General features: G+C 42.3%; 2 protein-coding genes across 3 annotated transcripts in view; both read right to left on the bottom strand.

Moving 5' to 3' along the window:
* Rme-8 (receptor mediated endocytosis 8) overlaps window positions 1-11,262 on the bottom strand; it is a 113,074-nt gene extending 101,812 nt beyond the window's left edge. For both annotated transcript variants that reach the window (XM_067133196.1, XM_067133197.1), the window contains exons 1-2: window positions 11,060-11,262; window positions 1,557-1,635 (exon numbers count right to left, since the gene is read on the bottom strand). In XM_067133196.1, coding sequence (XP_066989297.1) covers window positions 1,557-1,621 — 65 coding nt within the window. In that variant the 5' untranslated portion in view covers window positions 1,622-1,635; window positions 11,060-11,262. The remainder of the gene's footprint in view (window positions 1-1,556; window positions 1,636-11,059) is intronic.
* An 8,079-nt stretch (window positions 11,263-19,341) lies between these two features.
* Window positions 19,342-20,093, bottom strand: LOC136855774 (neurotrophin 1-like). Its single transcript, XM_067133131.1, has one exon. The coding sequence runs from the start codon at window positions 20,091-20,093 to the stop codon at window positions 19,410-19,412; it is 684 nt and encodes a 227-aa protein (XP_066989232.1). The 3' UTR covers window positions 19,342-19,409.
* Window positions 20,094-21,398: the final 1,305 nt, after the last annotated feature.

The raw sequence follows: 21,398 nt of genomic DNA, 5'->3' as shown, positions 1-21,398 counted from the left end.
ATAAACTTATTGTTTATTATATTTACACAGCCTTGTCTGGATAACAACATATCTTTTCTTTCTTTTTCTGAATCTTTTTCCACTTCCATGTGGGGTCGATGTTTCTGACAGCTTCCCTCCACCTGACTCGGTCAACGGTCAAACACATCGTCCTCTGACGACCATTTGTCTCTCAGATCTTCTCCAATAACACCCATCCACCTTCGCTTAGGTCTTCAACTCTCGCTCTCCCACCAGGCACCTCCAAAGGGCATCACTCTCCCTACATGTCTCATCCGTACTCATCACATGGCCATACCACTGCAGTCTGCTTTCCCGGGTCTTCTTTGACAGTTCTACGACTTTAATAGTTCCTCTTATTCTTTCAGTCTTGATCCTGTCCATTTTTGTCACTCTACACATCCTTCTAAGAATTTTCATCTCTACTGCATCCAATTTCTTTTTTTGCGCTCTCTTTACCGGCCATGTTTCAGCTCCATATATCAAAGCTGGTCTCACTACTATCTTATCCACTCTTATTTTAACCTTGATTCTGCAGTCACACAAGAGGCATCCAGCCTGCACTGTGTGTGTAATTTCTACATCCAAATTTCCATCACCAGCTACTGCTGAACCAAGATACTTAAATTTTTATACTCAGTTCAACCTTGTCCCTTCCATACTAATCTCGGAGCCTTGATCTTCCTTGAACATTAAATATTCAGTCTTCTTTTTACTGCTCTTTAATCCTCAGTCTTCCAGTACCTTCCTCCACTGCTCTAGTTTTAACTCCACTACCCCTCCACTGGTTCTGCAAAGCATGATGTAATCAGCATACAGCATGCACCAGGGGGCCTGATCTCTTATTCCTTGAGACAGCACACCCATAATCTGGTCAAAAAGATACAGACATCAAGCAGATCCCTGATGTAAACCAACTCTTACTGGTGCCCACTCAGCTAAACCAACAGTGCCTCTAACCTGCATTTTTGCTCTTTCATACATATCTTGGACCAACCTCACATACTTCTCTTTAAAGTCTTTGAATTATTTGGTTAGGTTAGGTTTATAGGCCATTTTTTGGACTACTTCATGGTCCCATTACACAGCAGGATGCTAGTGCACATGGTACCCTCTCAGCAATTTCTAATTTCTGTTTAAGGGTCAACACCTTCCTCGCCCTCTGGGGACAAGGTGGGGCCATACATGCAATCCGCAGCACGACACACAGCACAAGCAGGACCCGCAACACTGCAGGCACTACTATGAATGCCATGGACAGCCAACTGCATCAAGCATTCAATGTGAAATCCCAGTGTAAAGAACAAAAAGTTTGTATTTGTGTAGGAACAATCTGTCTCACAAACATTCCCCTTCCAATGCAACAGGGAAGATCACTGTGCAGCATTAATGTAAGGAATTGAATGGTAAAATAAAACTGTTTACAGCTAAAAAGTACTAAAGTTAGAGGGTTTATTGCATACATTTAATTACGGTATTTGACAACCTTGCAAAAAGTATAAAAAAAAATCTTTACCCATGCACCTGCCATACATATTTACAGTAGTTATACTCACTTGCCCTTCCATGCTGAATGCTTGGTAACAAGATAACAGGCAACATCCTGGTTGTTAGTACCCATGGCTCATAACAAAACTGAAAAAAATGAAAACTTTAATAATAAGGATCTTAACAAAACTGAAAAATATGGAAACTTTAATAATAATAATAGAAAGTTTTATAATACAATTGAAATTTTTAAATACTTCATTCCTACATCAGGCAGGAGGAAGGTAGAGTGTGAAACTAAAAATCTAAATGGATTGTTTAGTTTGAACTGTCAATTAATCCATTCCTTTTCGGTGATTCGAGCATCTATTGTTTCCCATTCCACTCAGTTTTTTCTCAGTCCGCATGAGTGGGGGGGTGGTGGGGGATACATAACAGAGGTATTTTTCATAGCTAACAAACCTGAGGTCTTAACATTAGGATAAATCTTCTGGCGCCAGCTGGAAACCCGTAAAAAAAAAAAAAAAAAAAACACATACAAGGAATCTGTGGCATCTGGCATCTAATACGCAGGTGCGGTGGTAGTGGGTCAGAGACCTAGCTGGAACCTCATGACGCATCAGTCTTTCTTCAACCTCCTTGGAAAGCGGACATTCACTTTAGCTCTCCTTTCCCCAAGCCAGTTTTTGTCTTAAGCCTGTGATACCTTCTGGTTGTGTTGTGAGTTTGGGTGTCTGTGTGTGTGTTTCGTAGTGTTATCATGTTGTCCTCTAATCAACCTAATAAGCTCCTTGAACGACAATGCTTGTGTCCTGGTGTTCCAGGTATTCCTTGCTCTTGCTTTTTGGCTTCTTCTGAGATAGACCCCCATTCCACTTGCAGTAGCTGTCGTTCTAATTTTTGTAATATTACCAATCTGTTCCCGGAATGTCGTTCCTGGCCTAACATACAAACCTGAAGGCCTTATGGACATGAGCTGGAATGGCCGGTTAACTTTCAGACAGGGTCGTTAACAACCGGTGGTAGGGGGAAGCCCTGCCACTCATCAGTCTGAACTCCACTTTGCCTTTCGGCCCAGGTATCAGAATGGGGGGTGTCTGAGGCAGGTCATAAATGTAAAGACCTACAGGTTTGTATGGTAGGAAAAATTCTTATTACTTTAAAAATTTGCTATTGGTTCCTACATAAACACAAACCTTCATTCTTTGCATAAGAGACTTACTCTTTGGAGGGTGGATCTGCGTAAATCTCTGAACCAACTGGTTAATGAGACCAACGAGTTTGTTTTATTGTCTATCCCTCTCTCCCCTTGTCTAGAGAGAGGGGGACATGCATCCAAACCATCTACACAAGATGAAGGACAGGATGCCCTCATCATGTAGTCACCCGCAAACTCATCCGTCCAGCATGTAACGGCTCGCTACCTGTCTCTTATGTCTAGAGAGAAACAGGTAAAAGAGAGAAGGGATGAGACCAGTCACTTACACCCCTTCTTTCCCTCTTACTGAACACCTTAGACAAGATGCACGTGTCCCCTAAGGGAGCCGGATGAACCCCACAACTTCTTGGGCAGCCACCACAAGATCCTAGGAAAACTTTGTCCAAGGACTTATGGGCACATCCTGAAGATAATATGAGGTAAATGTGGTCTGGTGTGACCGCACAACTGCCCGTATTACCTGCTAAACCGACAGGTTCTTCCGGAATACAAGGGACGGGGTGATGCCCCTAACTTCGTGATCTTTCACCCAGACTGAACTCCCGTTTACCTCATCAACTAAAGAGCAAGCCCACTGCTGTCTCACGCAGCTCGAAAGAGTATGTGCTCTTGGACACCCTCTTCCATGGCCAGATCGGTACTAACAAAGAGACATCGACACTCAGGCCTGAGGTGCCAAGTTCTCTTAAGGTAGTACTGCAGCACTCTAACCGGACAAAGTAGCATCTCATTCCGATCATAGCAACAAAGTCTTTCAGGAGGGGATTGAAACAGACTCGAATCCAGCATCAGGGACCTATGGGTTCTGAGTACTTGGTATCGAAGGCCATGAGGCTCACCAACTCTCTTTGCCAAGGCTAGAATAAGCAAAGAAAAACAGTCTTAGAGTCAGAAATCTGTCTGACAAGTCTCTAAACAGCTCGTATGGTGTACGAGCTAGGCTTCTTATGATGAGAATCACAACCCACTTGGGGGCCTGAGTTCCCCAGGCGGGCAAGACTGTTCGAAACTTCTCAGAAGTATATACCTCACGAGGACGAGTGATCTATATCCTTCAACCAAAGGATTTGTGCTCTAAGACAAAAAGAAGTTTCTCACAGCGAAGAAGGGTGAGAGAGTCCACTACCTGCTGAAGAGAGGCTGCTGACAATGTGGCAGCTAGTGCCCGATGAGGCGGCCGGTGAAAATGATGTGTCTGCTCGCACTAACACCCAGTTAATGCCCGAGGAGATACTGATGCTACAGTAACGCCGAAAGCATCTGAAGCGCTGACGATGTGGTGCTGGCATTAACTCCAGGTTGATGTCCAAGAAAACACTGGCACTAATGCTGAAAAAGTCTGAAGTGCTGACGTTGTGTAAGCTGGCTCTAACTGCCAGTTAACACCTGAAGAGATGTTGGTGCTAACGCCAAAAGCGTCTGAAGAGCCGACAGTGTGGTGGATAACACCTGAGGAGACGCTGGTGCCTGAGTGGCCCTAACACTGAAAGCATCTGGGGTACTGATGACCAAAAATCCTGACTGAGAAGAGGCTAAACCTTGAGAAGGGGAAGATAATCCAAGCTGTTCTGCTACTGAGACAGTAGCAATCAAAGAAGGATACGCTCATCTAACAGGCGAATATGATCACTAACAATGACTGGGAAGCAACTCACAACATTTGCCTGAACGCATTTTAAGAAAGCTCTAGAACGATTAGAAGGAGCCTGATGCGACAAAGAAGGGGAATGAGACTGGAAGCGTGATGCCTGAGGAGAATGGGAACCATAATGTGGCACCTGCATCTTATGCATCGCCAACGGCGAATGCGAGACAAAAGAAGGAAAATGATACAAGCTTGTACTTTTGCAACCTGCACAAGCAAGTAACGCTGTCTTAAAAGGCGTCAAATGTTGATGAGAACGCCTCAGAAATGAAGCAGAACACCGGGAACAAGTGCATTCACACACCCAATCGCTGCTACTTACCCAAGCCTCCCTCATGTCAAATGGCGTGAAGATGAACTGGCATGACCAGACCTCCTGGTAGACCAAGAAGAAAAACGTGAATGCCTACACCAGGCAAGCACCTCCGAGAGAATACCGAATCATCTTGCAAAGAAGGACCATCGGAATATCCTAGATAGGGACTGCTGAGAGTAAGCGGCCTTCTGTAAGGCCTAGGGGGTACAGAATCAGATATTGAGAGAATGCACTTATCATTACCTAGCAATTCTTCTTTCTGTCTATGCGAACTTTGCTGGATTATGCTGTGAGCATCTTTTTGCAAGTGAGCATCAACCTGTATGCAAATTTCATGACTATGATAAAAGAATATATCTCAAAATTACTTATATTTTTTCTTGAACCACATAGGGAACAAATGACGGCAGAGCAGAAGGAGTGAGATAGGAATTAACTTAGGCTATCACGTAGGCTAAAGGAGGAGGAGGAGGAGGAGAAGCAACACCGGAAGACAAAAGGAGAAGACTGAGTAAGCTTCTGGTGTGTCCTAAAGAACTGTCTATGTAAACTATCTTCCCTGACCTGCATGACAACCTATTCTAGAAAAAGGTATTAGAGAAAATACAGGCAGTCCCCAGGTTATGATGGGCTTGGCTTACGCCGCTCTCCAAACATATTCATGAAAAATTATTTCCAGGGTTACAACGCATGTTCCAGGTTTACGACGCCTATCTGACGGAAGAAATATGGCTCCAAATAGGGCAGAATGGTAAAAATTTGGAGGTTTTTTGATGAAAAACTCAATAAAAATACAGTTTGCATTGTTTACAAGACACCCAAATGATTAAAAGTAAGGTTTTCTTACAATTCTGACAATATTTCGGGGTACAAAGATTTTCGGCTTACGATGCAGCGTCAGAATGGAACCCCGTTCGTAAACCGGGGACTACCTGTAAAAACATATTTACGGTACTGAAGCCACAAAGATGTTTTCCAAAAAATGTAAAAGCTCAGGAATCGACTGTGTGTGCATGACTTTAGCTATCTTGGACATAGGAGTGTTCTGCCTTCTAACACCACAGAAAGTTTTAAGAACTCCTCCTCCTGAAGGTTTATGTCTGTCCAGGGAAATCCTTAATAATTCTAAGGGGACGTACGACAGCCATTTCTTCATAGCCTACCAAAGTAACTGAATTAGGCAATGTCACAAATCTGGGAAAAGCTTTCACATATATATCTTTTCTCTAAGCAAAGAAAAAAAAGAGAGCAGGTATCACTACAAAAATGCCCAAGAACAAGAAACGGCTTGAAGCTCCCTAATAACAACTCTTAACAGGTCCAACTAGACATGAAGATAACAACTTCTTCAATGCCTACCAAAGCAGTTACATCAGGCACTGTCACAAAATTGGGAAGGGCTGTCACTTGCATATCTTTTCTCTAAGCAATGGAGGCAGATACCAGCAAACCCCTCAAGCCTAACAATAATCATTAAGTTCAAAACACACTCAGCTCTACCGAGAGGCCCGCAGAGGCACATAACTCTCTAAGGCACTCGGCCTCCACAACACCTGAAAAAAGCAGTCGGGTTAGATTGTTTATTACACTCATGTCACACTGTGACATATGATAATAAACGAGGATAAAAAAAAAAAAAAAAAGCGAGAGAGAAACCGAATACACAGTCTAGCCTTCCCTGGACAATGCCTAACCCAGCGTTTTCCGCTTTAAAAGTGCTAAAGTGATTGGGGGTTTGTATGCATAAATATAACACAAACATCAATCACACAAAAATATATCAACAAAAACCAAACCAAATGACAGCAAACAGCAGTCAGATAGAGAATCACAGATGTCTTCAAGCCATGGCAGCCGAAAGCAAAGTGCAAGTCAAAAGTGGGCAGGGCTTCACCCCTACCATCGGTAGTTAATGACCTTGTTTGAAAGTTAAACGGCCGTTCCAGCTTGCGTCTGCAAGCCAAATCCTATGTAAAGACTGAAGGTTTGTATTTGTGTACTAGAATGACGCACTATTACAGGAAGGAAAAAACAAACCCAATTTCTTGCAAGAAGGCTTATTGGACCGATCAGTTTGCATTATCACAATACAACCACACAATCAAAAGCCAAAAAAAGAAAAGAAATACCCAAGTTTAATCATCAAAAGTTCGAACAGCAAAAGCCCTGAAAAACGTCGGAACTCGATAGCAGCCGGATGCAAAGTGGAGTGCAGAGTGACATTCAGTCCTTATATAAAGAAAAAAAGTTTTGTATTTGTATAAGAACAAATCACAGTTGAGTAAAGTTACAAAAGCAGGAAAACATAGCCACAATACAAGACAAGGGGGGGAGGGGGCCTCCACTCTTCCGCCCTGACTGTTGATTGATTGATTATGAAATTTAGGTCTTGAAGACCAAGTGCCAGAACCCATCAGGATTATTCAGCGCCGTGCCCTGACTGTTGCCAGCAGTGATACAAGGACATAACCTAACCTAACCTAACTCTCCTGCCCTGACTGTTCACCTTACCTACAAATACTGGACCTAACCTAACCTGGAGTGTAGCACTATACCTAACACAATGGGCTCCACCACCCCCCCGACCTCTGCTAGCCTACATCTACTGCATCTCATACTTGTTACTTTTCAATGTGGAGGAGCCCTGTCTCAGAGGAGCCATTCATTATTTTTTATTCTTTCATTATTTTTTATTCTTTCTCCACACGGCCACCACCCACCCACAAGAGGCCTCTTTTCTGACGTCCTGCTTGGCTCTAACTAACTGTGGGTCACAATATCTTTGAGTTCTCATGGAATTTGTCATGCATGAGTGAGTATGATTTGTCAAACATCAAAGGCACTTTATAGTCAATGGTAGCAAGTACCACACACCTGCAAACCGTCTTTATTCAGCTAGGCTATGGCCCCTTGGTAATCCTAAAGTTTAGGGGTCCAAATTCAGGTAATCCTACAGTTTAGGTGTCCAAATTCAGGTAATCCTACAGTTAATGGGTCCAAATTCAGGTAATCCTCCATTTCAGGGGTCCAAATTTGGGTAATTCTACAGTTTAGGGGTCCCAATTCAGGTTATCCAACAGTTTAGGGGTCCAAATTCAGGTACACCTATGGTTAAGGGGTCCAAATTCAGGTAATCCTACAGTTTAGGGGTCCACATTCAGGTAATCCTACAGTTCAGGGGTCCAAATTCAGATAATCCTACAGTTTAGGGCTCCAAATTTAGGTAATCCTTTAGTTTAGGGGTCCAAATTCAGGTAATCCTACAGTTCAGGAGTCCAAATTAAGGTATCCTACCGTTAAGGGGTCCAAATACAGGTAAGCCTATAATTTAGGGGTCCAAATTCAGGTAATCCTACAGTTTAGGGGTCCAAATCCAGGCAACCCTACAGTTTAAGGGACCAAATTCACTGCATTATGTGAAGTCAAGATCACCACACATATTAAAAATATTTATTGAAAATCATGGAAAATAGTGAAAAAATGAACAGTTTATCTGCTTACAGAAGCAGAGATTATAAAAGGACATAAGGAATAAAGGGGTACATATATAAAGCGTCTCAGGGGATACAGACCCATAAAATTTTGAGAAAATTGTGAATCTCTGCCTCTGTAAGTGGATAAACTGCTTTTTTTTTTTAGCAAATATACTTCTGCTTGCAGATGTCACAAGAAGAAATTGAAAATAGGAAAAAACTTAAACACACATACGGGAGCAGTGAATTTGGACCCCTAAACTGTAGGATTACCCCATCCTAATTCTGCCAGGCTATGAGAAAAAGTGGGTGCAGTATCAAAGAGGTCTCTGGAGACTTAAACGTGAGTGGCGATGAGGTAAATTGAGGGTAACCGCGAGAGGAGCAAGGAGGCAGCTGCATTCGCCAAAAAACTGCCATCGAGTTGCGACATTGTAATGATTGATTGATTGATTATGTCTAAAACAAAATAGACGTTACACCATCTATGTTATTGACACCGTAATAAATTCAAACAGAACACTAAAAATAAATAGATATAAATAGAAAACTAAAAATAAATAACTTTAAAAGGAATATCATGAGGAAAACGAGGAAAAATTATGACAGGTCATGCGCAACCACAAGCTTAGCCTAGCCTACGTTTGCCTGCTTACAATATCCCATTTATGCAAGCGCTCAGACAGACAGATACCACAGCTGCTGAAACAATCACAGCAAGACTTTCCAGATACCACAGCCACTGGAAAAATTGCCACAGGACTTTTCAGACACCACAGCCACTGGAACAATCACTGCAGGACCTTTCAGATACCTCAGCCACTGGAACAACCACAGCAGGACTTTTCAGATACCACAGCTGCTGAAACAATCACAGCAGGACTTTTCAGATACCACAGCTGCTGAAACAATCACAGCAGGACTCTTCTGATACCACAGCTGCTGAAACAATCACAGCAGGACTTTTCTGATACCACAGCCATTGGGACAACCACAGCAGGACTTTTCAGACACTGCAGCCACTGGAACAATCACAGCAGGACTTTTCAGACACCACAGCCATTGGAACAATCACTGCAGGACTTTTCAGATACCACAGCCACTGGAACAATCACTGAAAGACTTTTCAGACACCACAGCCACTGGAACAATCACTGCAGGACTTTTCAGATACCATAGCTACTGGAACAATCACAGCAGGACTTTTCAGATGCCACAGCCACTGGAACAATCACTGCAGGACTTTTCAGATACCACAGCTGCTGGAACAATCACAGCAGGATTTTTCAGACGCCACAGCCACTGGAACAATCACTGCAGGACCTTTCAGATACCTCAGCCACTGGAACAACTACAGCAGGACTTTTCAGATACCACAGCTGCTGAAACAACCACAGCAGGACTTTTCAGATACCACAGCTGCTGAAACAATCACAGCAGGACTTTTCAGATACCACAGCTCCTGAAACAATCACAGCAGGACTCTTCTGATACCACAGCCATTGGGACAATCACAGCAGGACTTTTCTGATAGACAGCTGCTGAAACAATCTGGGAACAATTGGGACAACCACAGCAGGACTTTTCAGACACCACAGCCACTGGAACAATCACAGCAGGACTTTTCAGACACCACAGCCATTGGAACAATCACTTTTTCAGATACCACAGCCACTGGAACAATCACTGAAAGACTTTTCAGACACCACAGCCACTGGAACAATCACTGCAGGACTTTTCAGATACCACAGCTGCTGGAACAATCACAGCAGGACTTTTCAGATGCCACAGCCACTGGAACAATCACTGCAGGACTTTTCAGATACCACAGCTGCTGGAACAATCACAGCAGGACTTTTCAGATGCCACACCTGCTGGAACGACCACAGCAAGACTTTTCCTAAAACACAGCTGCTGGAACAACCACAGCAGGACTTTTGAGATACCACAGCCACTGGAACAATCACAGCAGGACTCTTCTGCATCAAAATCGCTTCCCTCACCTTGGCCAGCGAACCCGATCGACTTATTGATTGGCCACTGCAACAGCAACAGCAATAACAATACGAACAGCCTATAACAACAGCATGAACAGCCCATAACAGCAACAGCAACAGCAACAATACACAGAGCCTATCCAGGACCTCACCTTGAGGAACCTCACCACCACCACCACCACAGGGTCATTCAGTTCTCACCTCTCCTCCTCTTCCCCCTGCAATCATTTCGCCTTTCTCTCTCTCTCTCTATTTCTCTATCTCTTTCTCTACTTCCCCTTTCTCTCTCTCTATTTCTCTTTCTCTAATCCTCTCTCCCTCTCTCGTCCTATCAAATAGCCTAGGCCTACGTTGTCCCTGACCACAACTAATCACACCCCCTTTTTCTCTCTCTCTCTTTCTTTTTATTCTCTCTCTCTATTTCTCTCTTTATTCCTCTCTCTCGTCCTATCAATATAGCCTAGGCCTATGTTGCCTCTGACCACTACAAATCACACCCACTTTCTCTCTCTCTCTCTCTTCTCTCTTCTTTCTGTCTCTCTCTTTCTTTCTCTGTCTCTCCCTCTTTCTCAAACCAACTGTCAAAACAGGCCTAAGAGTCGTAAGTGTATCGGGAAGGCGGCGTTCCCTTCGACGGACCTCCTCCTCCTCCTCCAGCAGACCTCAAGCCCAATTATGACCCCCCGCCCCTCCGGAGGCCCAAGAGGAACCCCTTCTTCGTCGTGGCACCGAACAATGCCCACAACAGGGGCATCGCAAGGCTTATAAGACGTGCTAAGGGGTACCTCGGGTAGCCTTGGTCAGCCTATCAAGTTCACAGCCGAAGTTCGGACATCGCGTCTTCGGAGGCCCTCGGGAGGGCACGAGGTGCCCCACAGTGCCCGAAATGCCCCACGGAAGGAAGGCGGGTCCCATACGAACCTGCGTACGAAGTACAAAACGTAAAAGACGTCCCAAAGGCTAACAAGTCTCCATTCCATCTGTGTGACAGTTCCCAATGTTTACGGTGGGTGGGTGTTTTGCTGTGGGCGGGGTAGGGGGAGGATCGCACCCTCCCGCAGGGGGGACGGTACCAGGGCGCCCGTCACACAGCCACCCCCGACGATATCCTCCCCTACATGATTATCTTTGCAAACTTGTTTTGAAAGGCCTTTATTGTGCTTTGCACAGTTTATTGAGCTTTATATATTTCTTTTAATGTATTCGTAAAATGTGGGCGTGTGGAAAGGCGCCCATTTTTTTTCCATATTTAATAGTGCTGCACGATTTATCAGCTGAGCGGAAAACAGTCACCGTCGGGGTTGAGGATCTGCAGCGGGAGGTTCGAACGCCACAGCTGCTGTGATCTGCCTTTCTGTATTTTATTTTCTATATATTTCTCATCCTGAATTGCGCTTTTTCTTTCTATATTTTCCATCCTAAATTGCGCTTTTTGTTTCTATATATTTTCCATCCTGAATTGCGCTTTTCATTTCTATATTTTTCATCCTGACTTGCGTTCTTTGCTTCTATATTTTCCCTCCTGAACTGCGCTTTGTATTTCTATGTTTTCTTTCCTGAATTGAGCTCTTCTTTCTATATTTCACCTCCTGAATTGCGTTCGTCCTTCTATATTTTCTTTCCTCCTGAATTACGCTCTCACCTTCTATATTTTTCATCCTGAATTGCGCTTTTTATTTCTGTTTTCTTTCCTGAATTGCGCTCTTTACTTCTATATTTTTCATCCTGAATTGCGCTCTTTACTTCTATGTTTTCCCTCCTGAATTACGCTCTTTCCTTCTATATTTTCCCTCCTGAATGATTTTAGCGGCAAATTGGCTACTAGCTTTTTTTGTATCGTATTACCGAACGTTTACAAAAATAGAAAAGCCGAGGCTTTATTAGATACGTTATTGTAAGCAAAACCCTACGACAGACGATCTGTATTAAGTCTAACTGAGTTACACATTAGCTCTACGTATAAACAGAAGGTTTTCATATTTGATAACTGAGAAATTATAATAAAGAATGCTATTCCCCGCATCATGCACTATAGCAATTCATCGTTATGCATAACGAGAGGTTGCAAACAACGACGAAGTAAACATGGCATCAGCATGGCTCATACCAGGGAGGTTTCGATGGCATAAGACTAAAGATTCTCTTTAAGGAAATGCTTATAACCTCACGGAATAACTTAGTGAATTTCTATCATAAATTGATACAAAAAAGTATAATTTTTTTTAACGTGCTAAGAAGCAAGAAATGACCGTAAACTTTCGAATCTCATCTATAGGTGTGCAACATTGCTCGTTCAGTTTTCCGAACTTTATGGCGTCTTCGTTTTAAGTTACTCGAATCTACAGCTTATTTACTATCTAGAAACACCTGTATTGGTTATTCCCACATTAATTCACACGAACAAACGATTCTTTATTGTTTCTAGATAGTGAATAAGCAGTAAAATCAAGTAACCTAAAACGAAGACGCCGCAAAAGTTCGGAAAACTGAACGAGCAATTTTGGCACATCTGCAGATGAGATTCGTGAGTTTACGGCCATTTTTGCTTCGTACATTTAAAAAAGAGTATACATTTTTTTTAAATGAAGGACAGAAATTCTATGAGTTATTTAGTGAGCTTATAAGCATTTCATTTAAAAGAATCTTTTTGTCTTATGCCATAGAATCCTGGTATAACTTCTACGAGTAACTGAATTCGACATTCAGTGGCAGATGGCCTACAGCAAGATGCAAGAAGATGAGTTACTCGGAGGTCGATCTTCCGAGTTCCGGACGTTTAGTACCACCCCCCTTGGGAATGTATACAAAACATAAAATAATGACGGTAAATACCATAAACATAACGGTAAATGCCATAAAATAACGGTAAATATCATAAAGTAACGGTTAATACCATAAACATAACGTCCTACGCTGTTTTGGATGTTACGGCCGAAACGACCAGGACCGGAACTTTCAGCCCTGAAATCCCAGAAAACTGGGGGAATATATATAAAATATATATATATATATATATATATATATATATATATATATATATATATATATATATATATATATATATATATATATATATATATATATATATATAAAAATAGCCCTGAAAATTAAGAATGTTGTTAACCTGGAAAGCGTTGGATGCCAAAGCTAATAACATAGCTCTGCTTCATTTAAAAAGAAGAAGAAACGAAAGGGGGAGGATTAAAAGTAAAGTGGAAATTCATTGACAATATTTTGTAATATCTAGTTTAGAAACATCTCTAAGTTTTCGGGATTATTGTTGCAGAAAAGGGTAATGGACAAGAATTAAAATTAATATTTTGCAGTAATGTAAAGACGATTAAGATAGAACAAATGGAATAAAGCTCTGCACTTCATGCTAATGATTAATGTGCCCGCAACTGTGTTTGTGGAATGAGTGCTCGGGAACCAGGAACCAGGTGGGAACCTGGCACGGGCTCTTGCTCTTCAGCAGCCAATTTTTGATAAATCTGAAAAAATGAGCAGTTTATCTGCTTACAAGAGCAGAGATTGTAAAAAAAAAAAAGGGAATAACGAATAGTGTAGTGCGCCGGTAACTGTGTTTGTGGGGTGGGCCCTTAGGAACCAAGTAGGAACCTGGCACGGGCTCTTGCTCTTCCGCAGCTACTTTTTGATAAATCTGAAAAAACGAGCAGTTTATCTGCTTATAAAAGCAGAGACTGTAATAAAAAAAAACAATGGATTAAAATAAAGCTCTGCACCTCACGCGAATAGTGTAGCGTGTCCGCCCCTAGGAACCAGGAACCATCTTCAACTTTCCCGCGCAATGACGTCACACGGTGCTCTGGTCGGTTGCATGTGGCCGGAATTTCCACGAATTCGCCGTGACAATTCTCGAGGTTTTTGGGAATTTATTACGTTATCACTGCTGCGACATGATCATAAACACAGAAAAGGACAACGTTTGAAGTGAAAAGGTTTATAAATTCTGCAATAGTGTTAGGATTTGATTTAAACAAAAAAAATATGCAATAGATTAATGCAAGAAACCTCATGCATGAATTGCTAAAATATCGCCCTGTAAATGCAATGAAATTGAAAAAATTACGCCAGTTGATTGAGGTATTTAAGATCCTGACTCTTGTTTGGTTTTTAGTCTACCTTTTACATTTGAAATTTTGGATAAATATATTAACTATAGGCTTGTAGTGCTTCGATCAGTTGAAGTGCTTCTGTCAATTGAAACCATATTTGACTGTTAAGGGTGATAAGATTGAAACTTAGGCCTAGACCTATGTGTAGTTGAGTAACTGCCAAGGGGATATGCTAGTCAATAAGAGAGAGAGAGAGAGAGAGAGGATTTTAGAAATTGTTTTCAGAGGGCCTATTGAGAAAGAAGAGAGAGAGAGAGAGAGAGAGAGATCTTGTATATGAATAAGCCTACTTATATCAGAGAGAGTTAGAAAGATGAAAATTATATATATAATATATATATAGGGTATATAAAGATGAGAATTATATATATATATATATATATATATATATATATATATATATATATATATATATATATATATATATAGATAGATAGAGAGAGAGAGAGAGAGAGAGAGAGAGAGAGAAAGGAGGAAATGTACTTTTTCATTCATATAAATCTTTGATTTTTCATTCATATACAAATGATTTTGCAATTTTTATTGTACACACAATGTCAACATGATAAAATTCATATATATATATATATATATATATATATATATATCTTTTTCATTTTTCTATATTCACGACCATTCTTGGACCAAGCCAATAATTTTTCCAATTGAAAGGGAACATTGCGAAAGATACTTTTCCATCTTTCAAATTTAACTTAATGTCATCGATATATATATATATATATATATATATATATATATATATATATATATATATATATATATTCATTATATTGGTATGTCTATCTTTACAAACTCCATATAGTTAAGTTAGTATAGGCCTATGTATGCGTTTGTGTGTGTCATATATATCGATTCTTAATTTCTTACATACATATGTACATACATGTACACACACACACTATACAGTTTTGTATTTAAACAACAAATACTATCCATTTCTGACCAACTCAAAATCAGCATTGAAGGGGAAAACCCACTCCAACCCATCCCCCAAAAAGTCGGGCCATCCTTGGACGTAATTGAGTCGAGTGCTATAGGATGAGGACCAACCCCCTGGAAACATTCTATAAATGTTTGGTCAGGAGTTGCTTGGCGGGTGAGGGGTGAAGGGGGTTGAATGACGCATCATCCACGCCTGACGATGCATCATCCACGTGTGTGTGTGATCTCGTCCATTACTCGTCAGCCAGCTTCGCCAAGCAAGCGGGAATACGCAGTGTGGGGGTGGGGGTGGATGTGAGGGTGTGGGGTTGTGGGGGAAGCGACAGAAAACACTGTATCACTTTTATCTCAGCGGAAGGAAGTCCATTGGGGAAAAACAAGTGAGCTAGGCTGAGGATGCAACACTAGAAACTACCAAGTTTATTTTTTGGTTATTGGAATGTAAGAGTCTAGGCCAAAGACCGAGCACTGGGACCTATGAGGTTATTCAGCGCTGGAGAGGAGATTGAGAGTAGGTACTAGGTATTATGTAGATCTGAATGGTGTAACAGGAGAAAAATCTTTTGCAGCTACACTTTGAAATAATTGTTAGGAGTGGGTTAAGGACAGCAAGGTGGGAGAAAGATAGTATGAACGGAGGTACAGTAAAGGGAACGAAAGGGGTTGCAGCTAGGGGCCTTAGGAAGGCACGCTGCAAAGAACCTTGAGTAAGCCTACAGTGCACCGCGTGAGGCGCAATGAATTCACTGCCCCCCTATGAGGAGCTGCATAGCTGGCCTAATGGCAATGCCGTCCTGAGGGTAGGAAACTGCAATTCTTATTTGTATTAAGTTACATAATTTTGGGTTAGGCATAATTTTTTCTGAGAACAACTATAGTTACGTTTTGTATTCAGATTATATTACTTCAATTACTCTGTCACTGCTTATTCGTAAAGAACAAACTATCTTTTAACTTCTTATATAATTTTTGGATGTTTCTTCAAACCATTCTGAGTTATAATTTTTGCATGGCTGATCTTTCATTGGTCAAAACACAGTTGCAGTAGGCCTAGTGCATCAGCCTCGTCAGTATGGGAGAACCATCAAGAAATGGAACCCAGCATTGTAAATTAGAGAGAGAGAGAGAGAGAGAGAGAGAGAGAGAGAGAGAGAGAGAGAGAGAGAGAGAGAGAGTACTAGTTCGTGAAATGTGTTACTACTTTCTCATGATTAGGTATTCTGTCTCTACTGACCAACCATGAGCCGTAAAAAAATGACACGCGAGGAACTTCCTCGTTGCAACGACTGTGAGTTCCTCAGTTAGATGGTGTTGCTTTCGTCCATCTGCGTGGATCTCACCAAACACAGAGTTGTATATGACATTGGAATATATATAAGACTCAGGCTATAGACCAAAAGCTCTGTGACCTTTGAAAAGTGTAACAGGAGGAAAATCTCAAAGCATTGGCACTCTGAATCAGTTGCTAGGAGAGGGTGGAAAGGAAGATGGAATAAAGAGAATATGAACGGAGGTATAGTGAGACAAGTGAAAGGAGTTGCAGCTTGGGGCCGAAGGGACGCTGCAAAGATCCTTAAGTAATGCCCACAGTGCACCGCATGAGGTGCACTGATGGCACTAACCCCCCTGAAGGGAGTTGTGTAGTATGTGTCCTGATTTCCAGTATTATGGTCAGGGTTTGTTTATAGCAAGTGTAATTAGCTTGCAATGGTTAAGTGTTGGGCAGCAATCAGGTAGAATAGCGTCTTCTTCTGTCGAGTTTCTCAGCAGAAATCTATGCATTACTCTCTAAGAAATATGACGTTATCTACATCACAAAAGTAGTGTGTAATATCAAAGCCAATATATACGTATATATTGGCTTTGGTACCATAACCAAGAAGGATACTACCTCATTGTCTATGGACATGAGTGAAGGTGAGCAACATAGGGTGAAGCGTTTCTCTTGAAAACTGATTTTTTTGTTTCTACGATTTATTAGGAAACAGGGCCACTTAAAAGTGAGATTTCCCAGTGACAAACTACTTTTTTTTCCTTTGTGGATGTGTTGTAATTGTTAAGTATAAACTATGAGACGAGATGATTATAATTTCCCTTATAAGATTCCCCTTAGTACCATTCTTTTTAACTCTGCCTTACGTCCGAGAAACTATGTTAATATTCACATTGATACACAATTTCACGTGTGAGTTAGTCTGAAGAAATGTTTATTGATTAAGATGTCAGCGAAATCGTGTTCAATTTAGACGTTTAACGGCATGTTAGTTACGATTTTAGTTACGATTTTTCTTGGTGATTTTACGTAGTCTGCTCATTCGGAATATTTCCGGACTGGCCGAGTTGACCAGGATTACACAACGTCCATTATGGTAACGCATTATGGAAGCATCTACTAGATCTGAGATCAATTATATGCAATATCCAAGGAGCGAGAGAATGGAGTTATCAGACGGTAGAAGAGGATTTTGACACATCCCTTCACCAGTTGTCTGAAGCAGAAAGGAAAATACAGTCTTTTAGTTCAAAGGAATTTACTTTAGCCTTAGCTGGAAGTGATGAGCCGTTCTAAGGAATAGACACCCTGTCACGCCACATCTACGAGTTTCAAAGGGACCCCGGCGGCTGCTGCTGCTACTACTACTACTACTAAAGCCTGGCTACAAGGATTGAAAGTCGAAGGTGATTAGCACGATGCCATATTTTCTTAATGCCATTCAAACTTTTCAAGAAAAAGGGCGATAATTTGGTAGATTTGTTTTTTTTTTTAAATTTTGAGCGGCATTATTAAGTGAAGTGACCGCGGGTTATGGTAAAAAGGGGAGTGTCTGTCACCTCCCTTCCCCATTCGTCACTACAAAAGCAAAACGCAAATATCAAAGCCTTACACTTTGACCCTGCTGTACATTTTATTTTAATGTGGCTCAATACAAAACTAAATTAAAGGCATATATATATACATACATACATATATATATATATATATATATATATATATATATATATATATATATATATATATATTTATATATTTTCCTTGTATAGGCTGTTCTTCATCAGGATAGGCCTATATTTCTTTTCTGTGGGTGCATTTATGTTTATTTGTGTTTACACAATACTATCCATACAGTGTGCTGAAGTAGTTGTCCGCCCAAGGTGTGAATACATAGGCTTGTTCTCTAAGGCTGGCTAAGCGTTGTTATCGCGGCTGAGGGGAAGCTTTCAATCATTTCTCAAAGTATCAAAAGTCTTAAGGTTTCTGTTCTGGGTCGCAGTCAAGAGGGATTGTCTGACTGCTGCAGTGACAGTGTAGGTTACTTTCTTTTGGTGAATGCTCAAATCTCGGTCTACATCTTCGTGAGTACTCAAAGAAGATACCTTTAAATCTTAACAGGAAACACCAGTGGGTCCACTAACTGCATCAGTTGCTGTGGTGGCGGCCAAAATCTAGTTAATCGAAAATGAGATTTGCTCCCAAGGTGTTTCTGAAATCCATTTCAAGCATCCTTTTGGTTTTTATTTTTGGGAAGTAGACAGGTTATGCTGGACTCTTCCTCTTCTTATGAGTTCTTTTCATTTCCTGTTCATATATAAATTGTAATTTTCTATCACCATATCACGAAAGGTTTGGCTCTCCAAAACAATGATGTGAAAAGTCCAAAAAAGGCGTATTTTGATATGAATGTATAAAGCACAAATTATTTAGCAGGCACATGGCCTGAGCAAGCAGAGGGCAAATGGTACATTTAGCAAGCACATGGCATGAGCAAGCAGAAGCCATCTGGTACACTTAGCAAGCACATGGCATGAGCAAGCAGAAGCCATCTGGTACACTTAGCAAGCACATGGCATGAGCAAGCAGAAGCCATCTGGTACACTTAGCAAGCACATGGCATGAGCAAGCAGAGGGCATCTGGTACATTTAGTGGGCAAATGGCATGAGCAAGCAGAGGGCATCTGGTACATTTAGCAAGTACATGGCATAAGCAAGCAGAGGACAACTGGTACATTAGCAGGCACATGGCACGAGCAAGCAGAGGGCAACTGGTACTCTGGACAACACTGGTACATTAAACAAAGCAAAAATCAGTTAGCACATGGCACGAGCAAGCAGAGGGCAACTGGTACTCTAAATGTCACAAAACTATTCCTTGACGAGGTAAACAAAGCAAAAATCAGTTAGCAGGCACATGGCACGAGCAAGCAGAGGGCAACCGGTACGTGTCGACGAAGAGGCCTTTGTAAGGGTCACAGGGGTCCCAGGAAAGCAGGCGGTGGTAGACGTATTTCTGGGCGCAGCCGCTCTTGTAGCAGGGCGCCAAGGCGCGGCAGGCGGCGTCCGGGAACAAGCACGTTTCCAACCGAACCGTCTGGGAATGAAAGTGCGCGTCATTGACGATCACCCTCCATCTTCCCTCGCCGTTCTGCGCGCGCTTGAGCGCGCCGTAAACGACGTCCGAAGGGCAGACGTAGCCTTCAGGACCAGCCCAGTGGGTCACGTCGTAAGGGGAATCCAGCAGCGTCGAGGCTCCGGTATAGGGGTAGGCGAAGTTTCTCTCTTGGCCGCGGCTGACGTTCTCGACCAAATCCTCGGCCGACTGGCTCCGAACATCGGAATACTTCTTCCGGAAGATGGCGTCGGCGTGGATGTAAGCCTTCACTTCGTAGAGCGGGTATTCGTCGTCTTCCAAGCAGTAATTGAGAGAGGAGTTGCCGGCGCAAGATGGCTGCTTTGAGGCATCGCAGTACTCGTGTTGTTTATACGTCAGCACGTAGCCAGGGCGCGACGCTGATGCTGATGCCGCCCTTCCGATGATAGTCACCAGCCACAAGACCTGGAGAAACAACTTCGTCAGCATATTTCCTGATTTGTTAAGGGGGAGGAGAGAGGGGAGAGGAAGAGTAGGAGGGGGAGGAGGAAAAGCAGGAGGGGAGGAAGAGGAAGAGCAGGAGGAAGAGGAAGAGCAGGAGGCGGGGTGGGAGGAAGAGTAGGAGGGGGAGGAAGAAGAGCAGGAGGAGGAGGAGGAAAAGAGGAGGAGGAAGAGGAGGAGGAGGGAGGAAGGAGGAGAAAGCAGGAGGGGAGGAGGAGAGGAGGAAGAGCAGGAGGGAGGAGGAGGAAGAGTAGGAGGGGGAGGAAGAAGAGCAGGAGGGGAGGAGAAAGAGGGGGAGGAAGAGCAGGATAAGCAGGAGGGGGAAGAGGAGGAGGAAGAGCAGGAGGCGGGGGGAAAGCAGGAGGGGAGGAGGAAGAGCAGGAGAGGGGGAGGAAGAGGAAGAGCAGGAGGGAAGGAGGAGGAGGAAGAGGTGGAGGAGGGGAAAGAGGAAGAGGAGGAGGAGGAGGAAGTATGGCTCAAGAGGTAAAGGAAGCCAACAGAAGTAAAACAATTATAAAGGGAAAGTCAATAATTGAGGAGGAAGAAGAAGAGGTGCAGGAGGAGGAGGAGGAGGAAGAAGAGGAATAGGAGGAGGAATGGGGCGGGGTAGGGGGAGAGGCCCAAGCGTGGCGCAAGAGGTAAAAGAAGCCAACAGAAGTAAAACTGTAAAAAAAAGAGAAAGTAAATCAGGAAAGAGAGAGAGAGAGAGCTAAGGAGAAGAAAGGACCAACAGATTAAATGCGAAAGAATGAGAAAATAAATGAAATAAGAAGAAAAAGGGCCTGAGTAAGAAATGGAATGATGAAAAGGCAACAGGGCAATGAGAAAATCGTAAATGAAATGAAGAAAAGAAGAAGACAGAGAGAGAGAGAGAGAGAGAGAATCGAACAACAATGGCAATGTGTATATATATATATATATATATTTCTTTATTTTTATATATATTTATTTATTTATATATACACATTTTATATAAAATATGCAAATATGCACACGATTTCACCCGAAAAAGTCATTAGGAGTTACTTTGCAATATTGGTTGGATATAATAATTCAAGGTCGTTTAAAAAGTCTCAATGAACAGACGAGCTTCACAGAACACAGCCCCACCCGCCCCCTCCCCCTTTTTTTTTTTTTTACACCAGCTCCCTTTAGCAAGCGCAACGAAGCGTTTTGCTTGTCGGCTCCCCCAAATTTTGCCTCGGAAAGCAAATCAGAACAAAGAATGCATAGTACGCGAATGGCAAGAATAAAGGATAACCACAAGGATGATTATCTGAGGACAGAGAACGG

This window comes from Macrobrachium rosenbergii, chromosome 33 (assembly GCF_040412425.1).
Source record: "Macrobrachium rosenbergii isolate ZJJX-2024 chromosome 33, ASM4041242v1, whole genome shotgun sequence".
NCBI classification, from domain to species: domain Eukaryota; kingdom Metazoa; phylum Arthropoda; class Malacostraca; order Decapoda; family Palaemonidae; genus Macrobrachium; species Macrobrachium rosenbergii.
The sequence above is the reverse complement of the archived record's forward strand: the minus strand, read 5'-3'. Positions and strand labels throughout refer to the sequence as shown.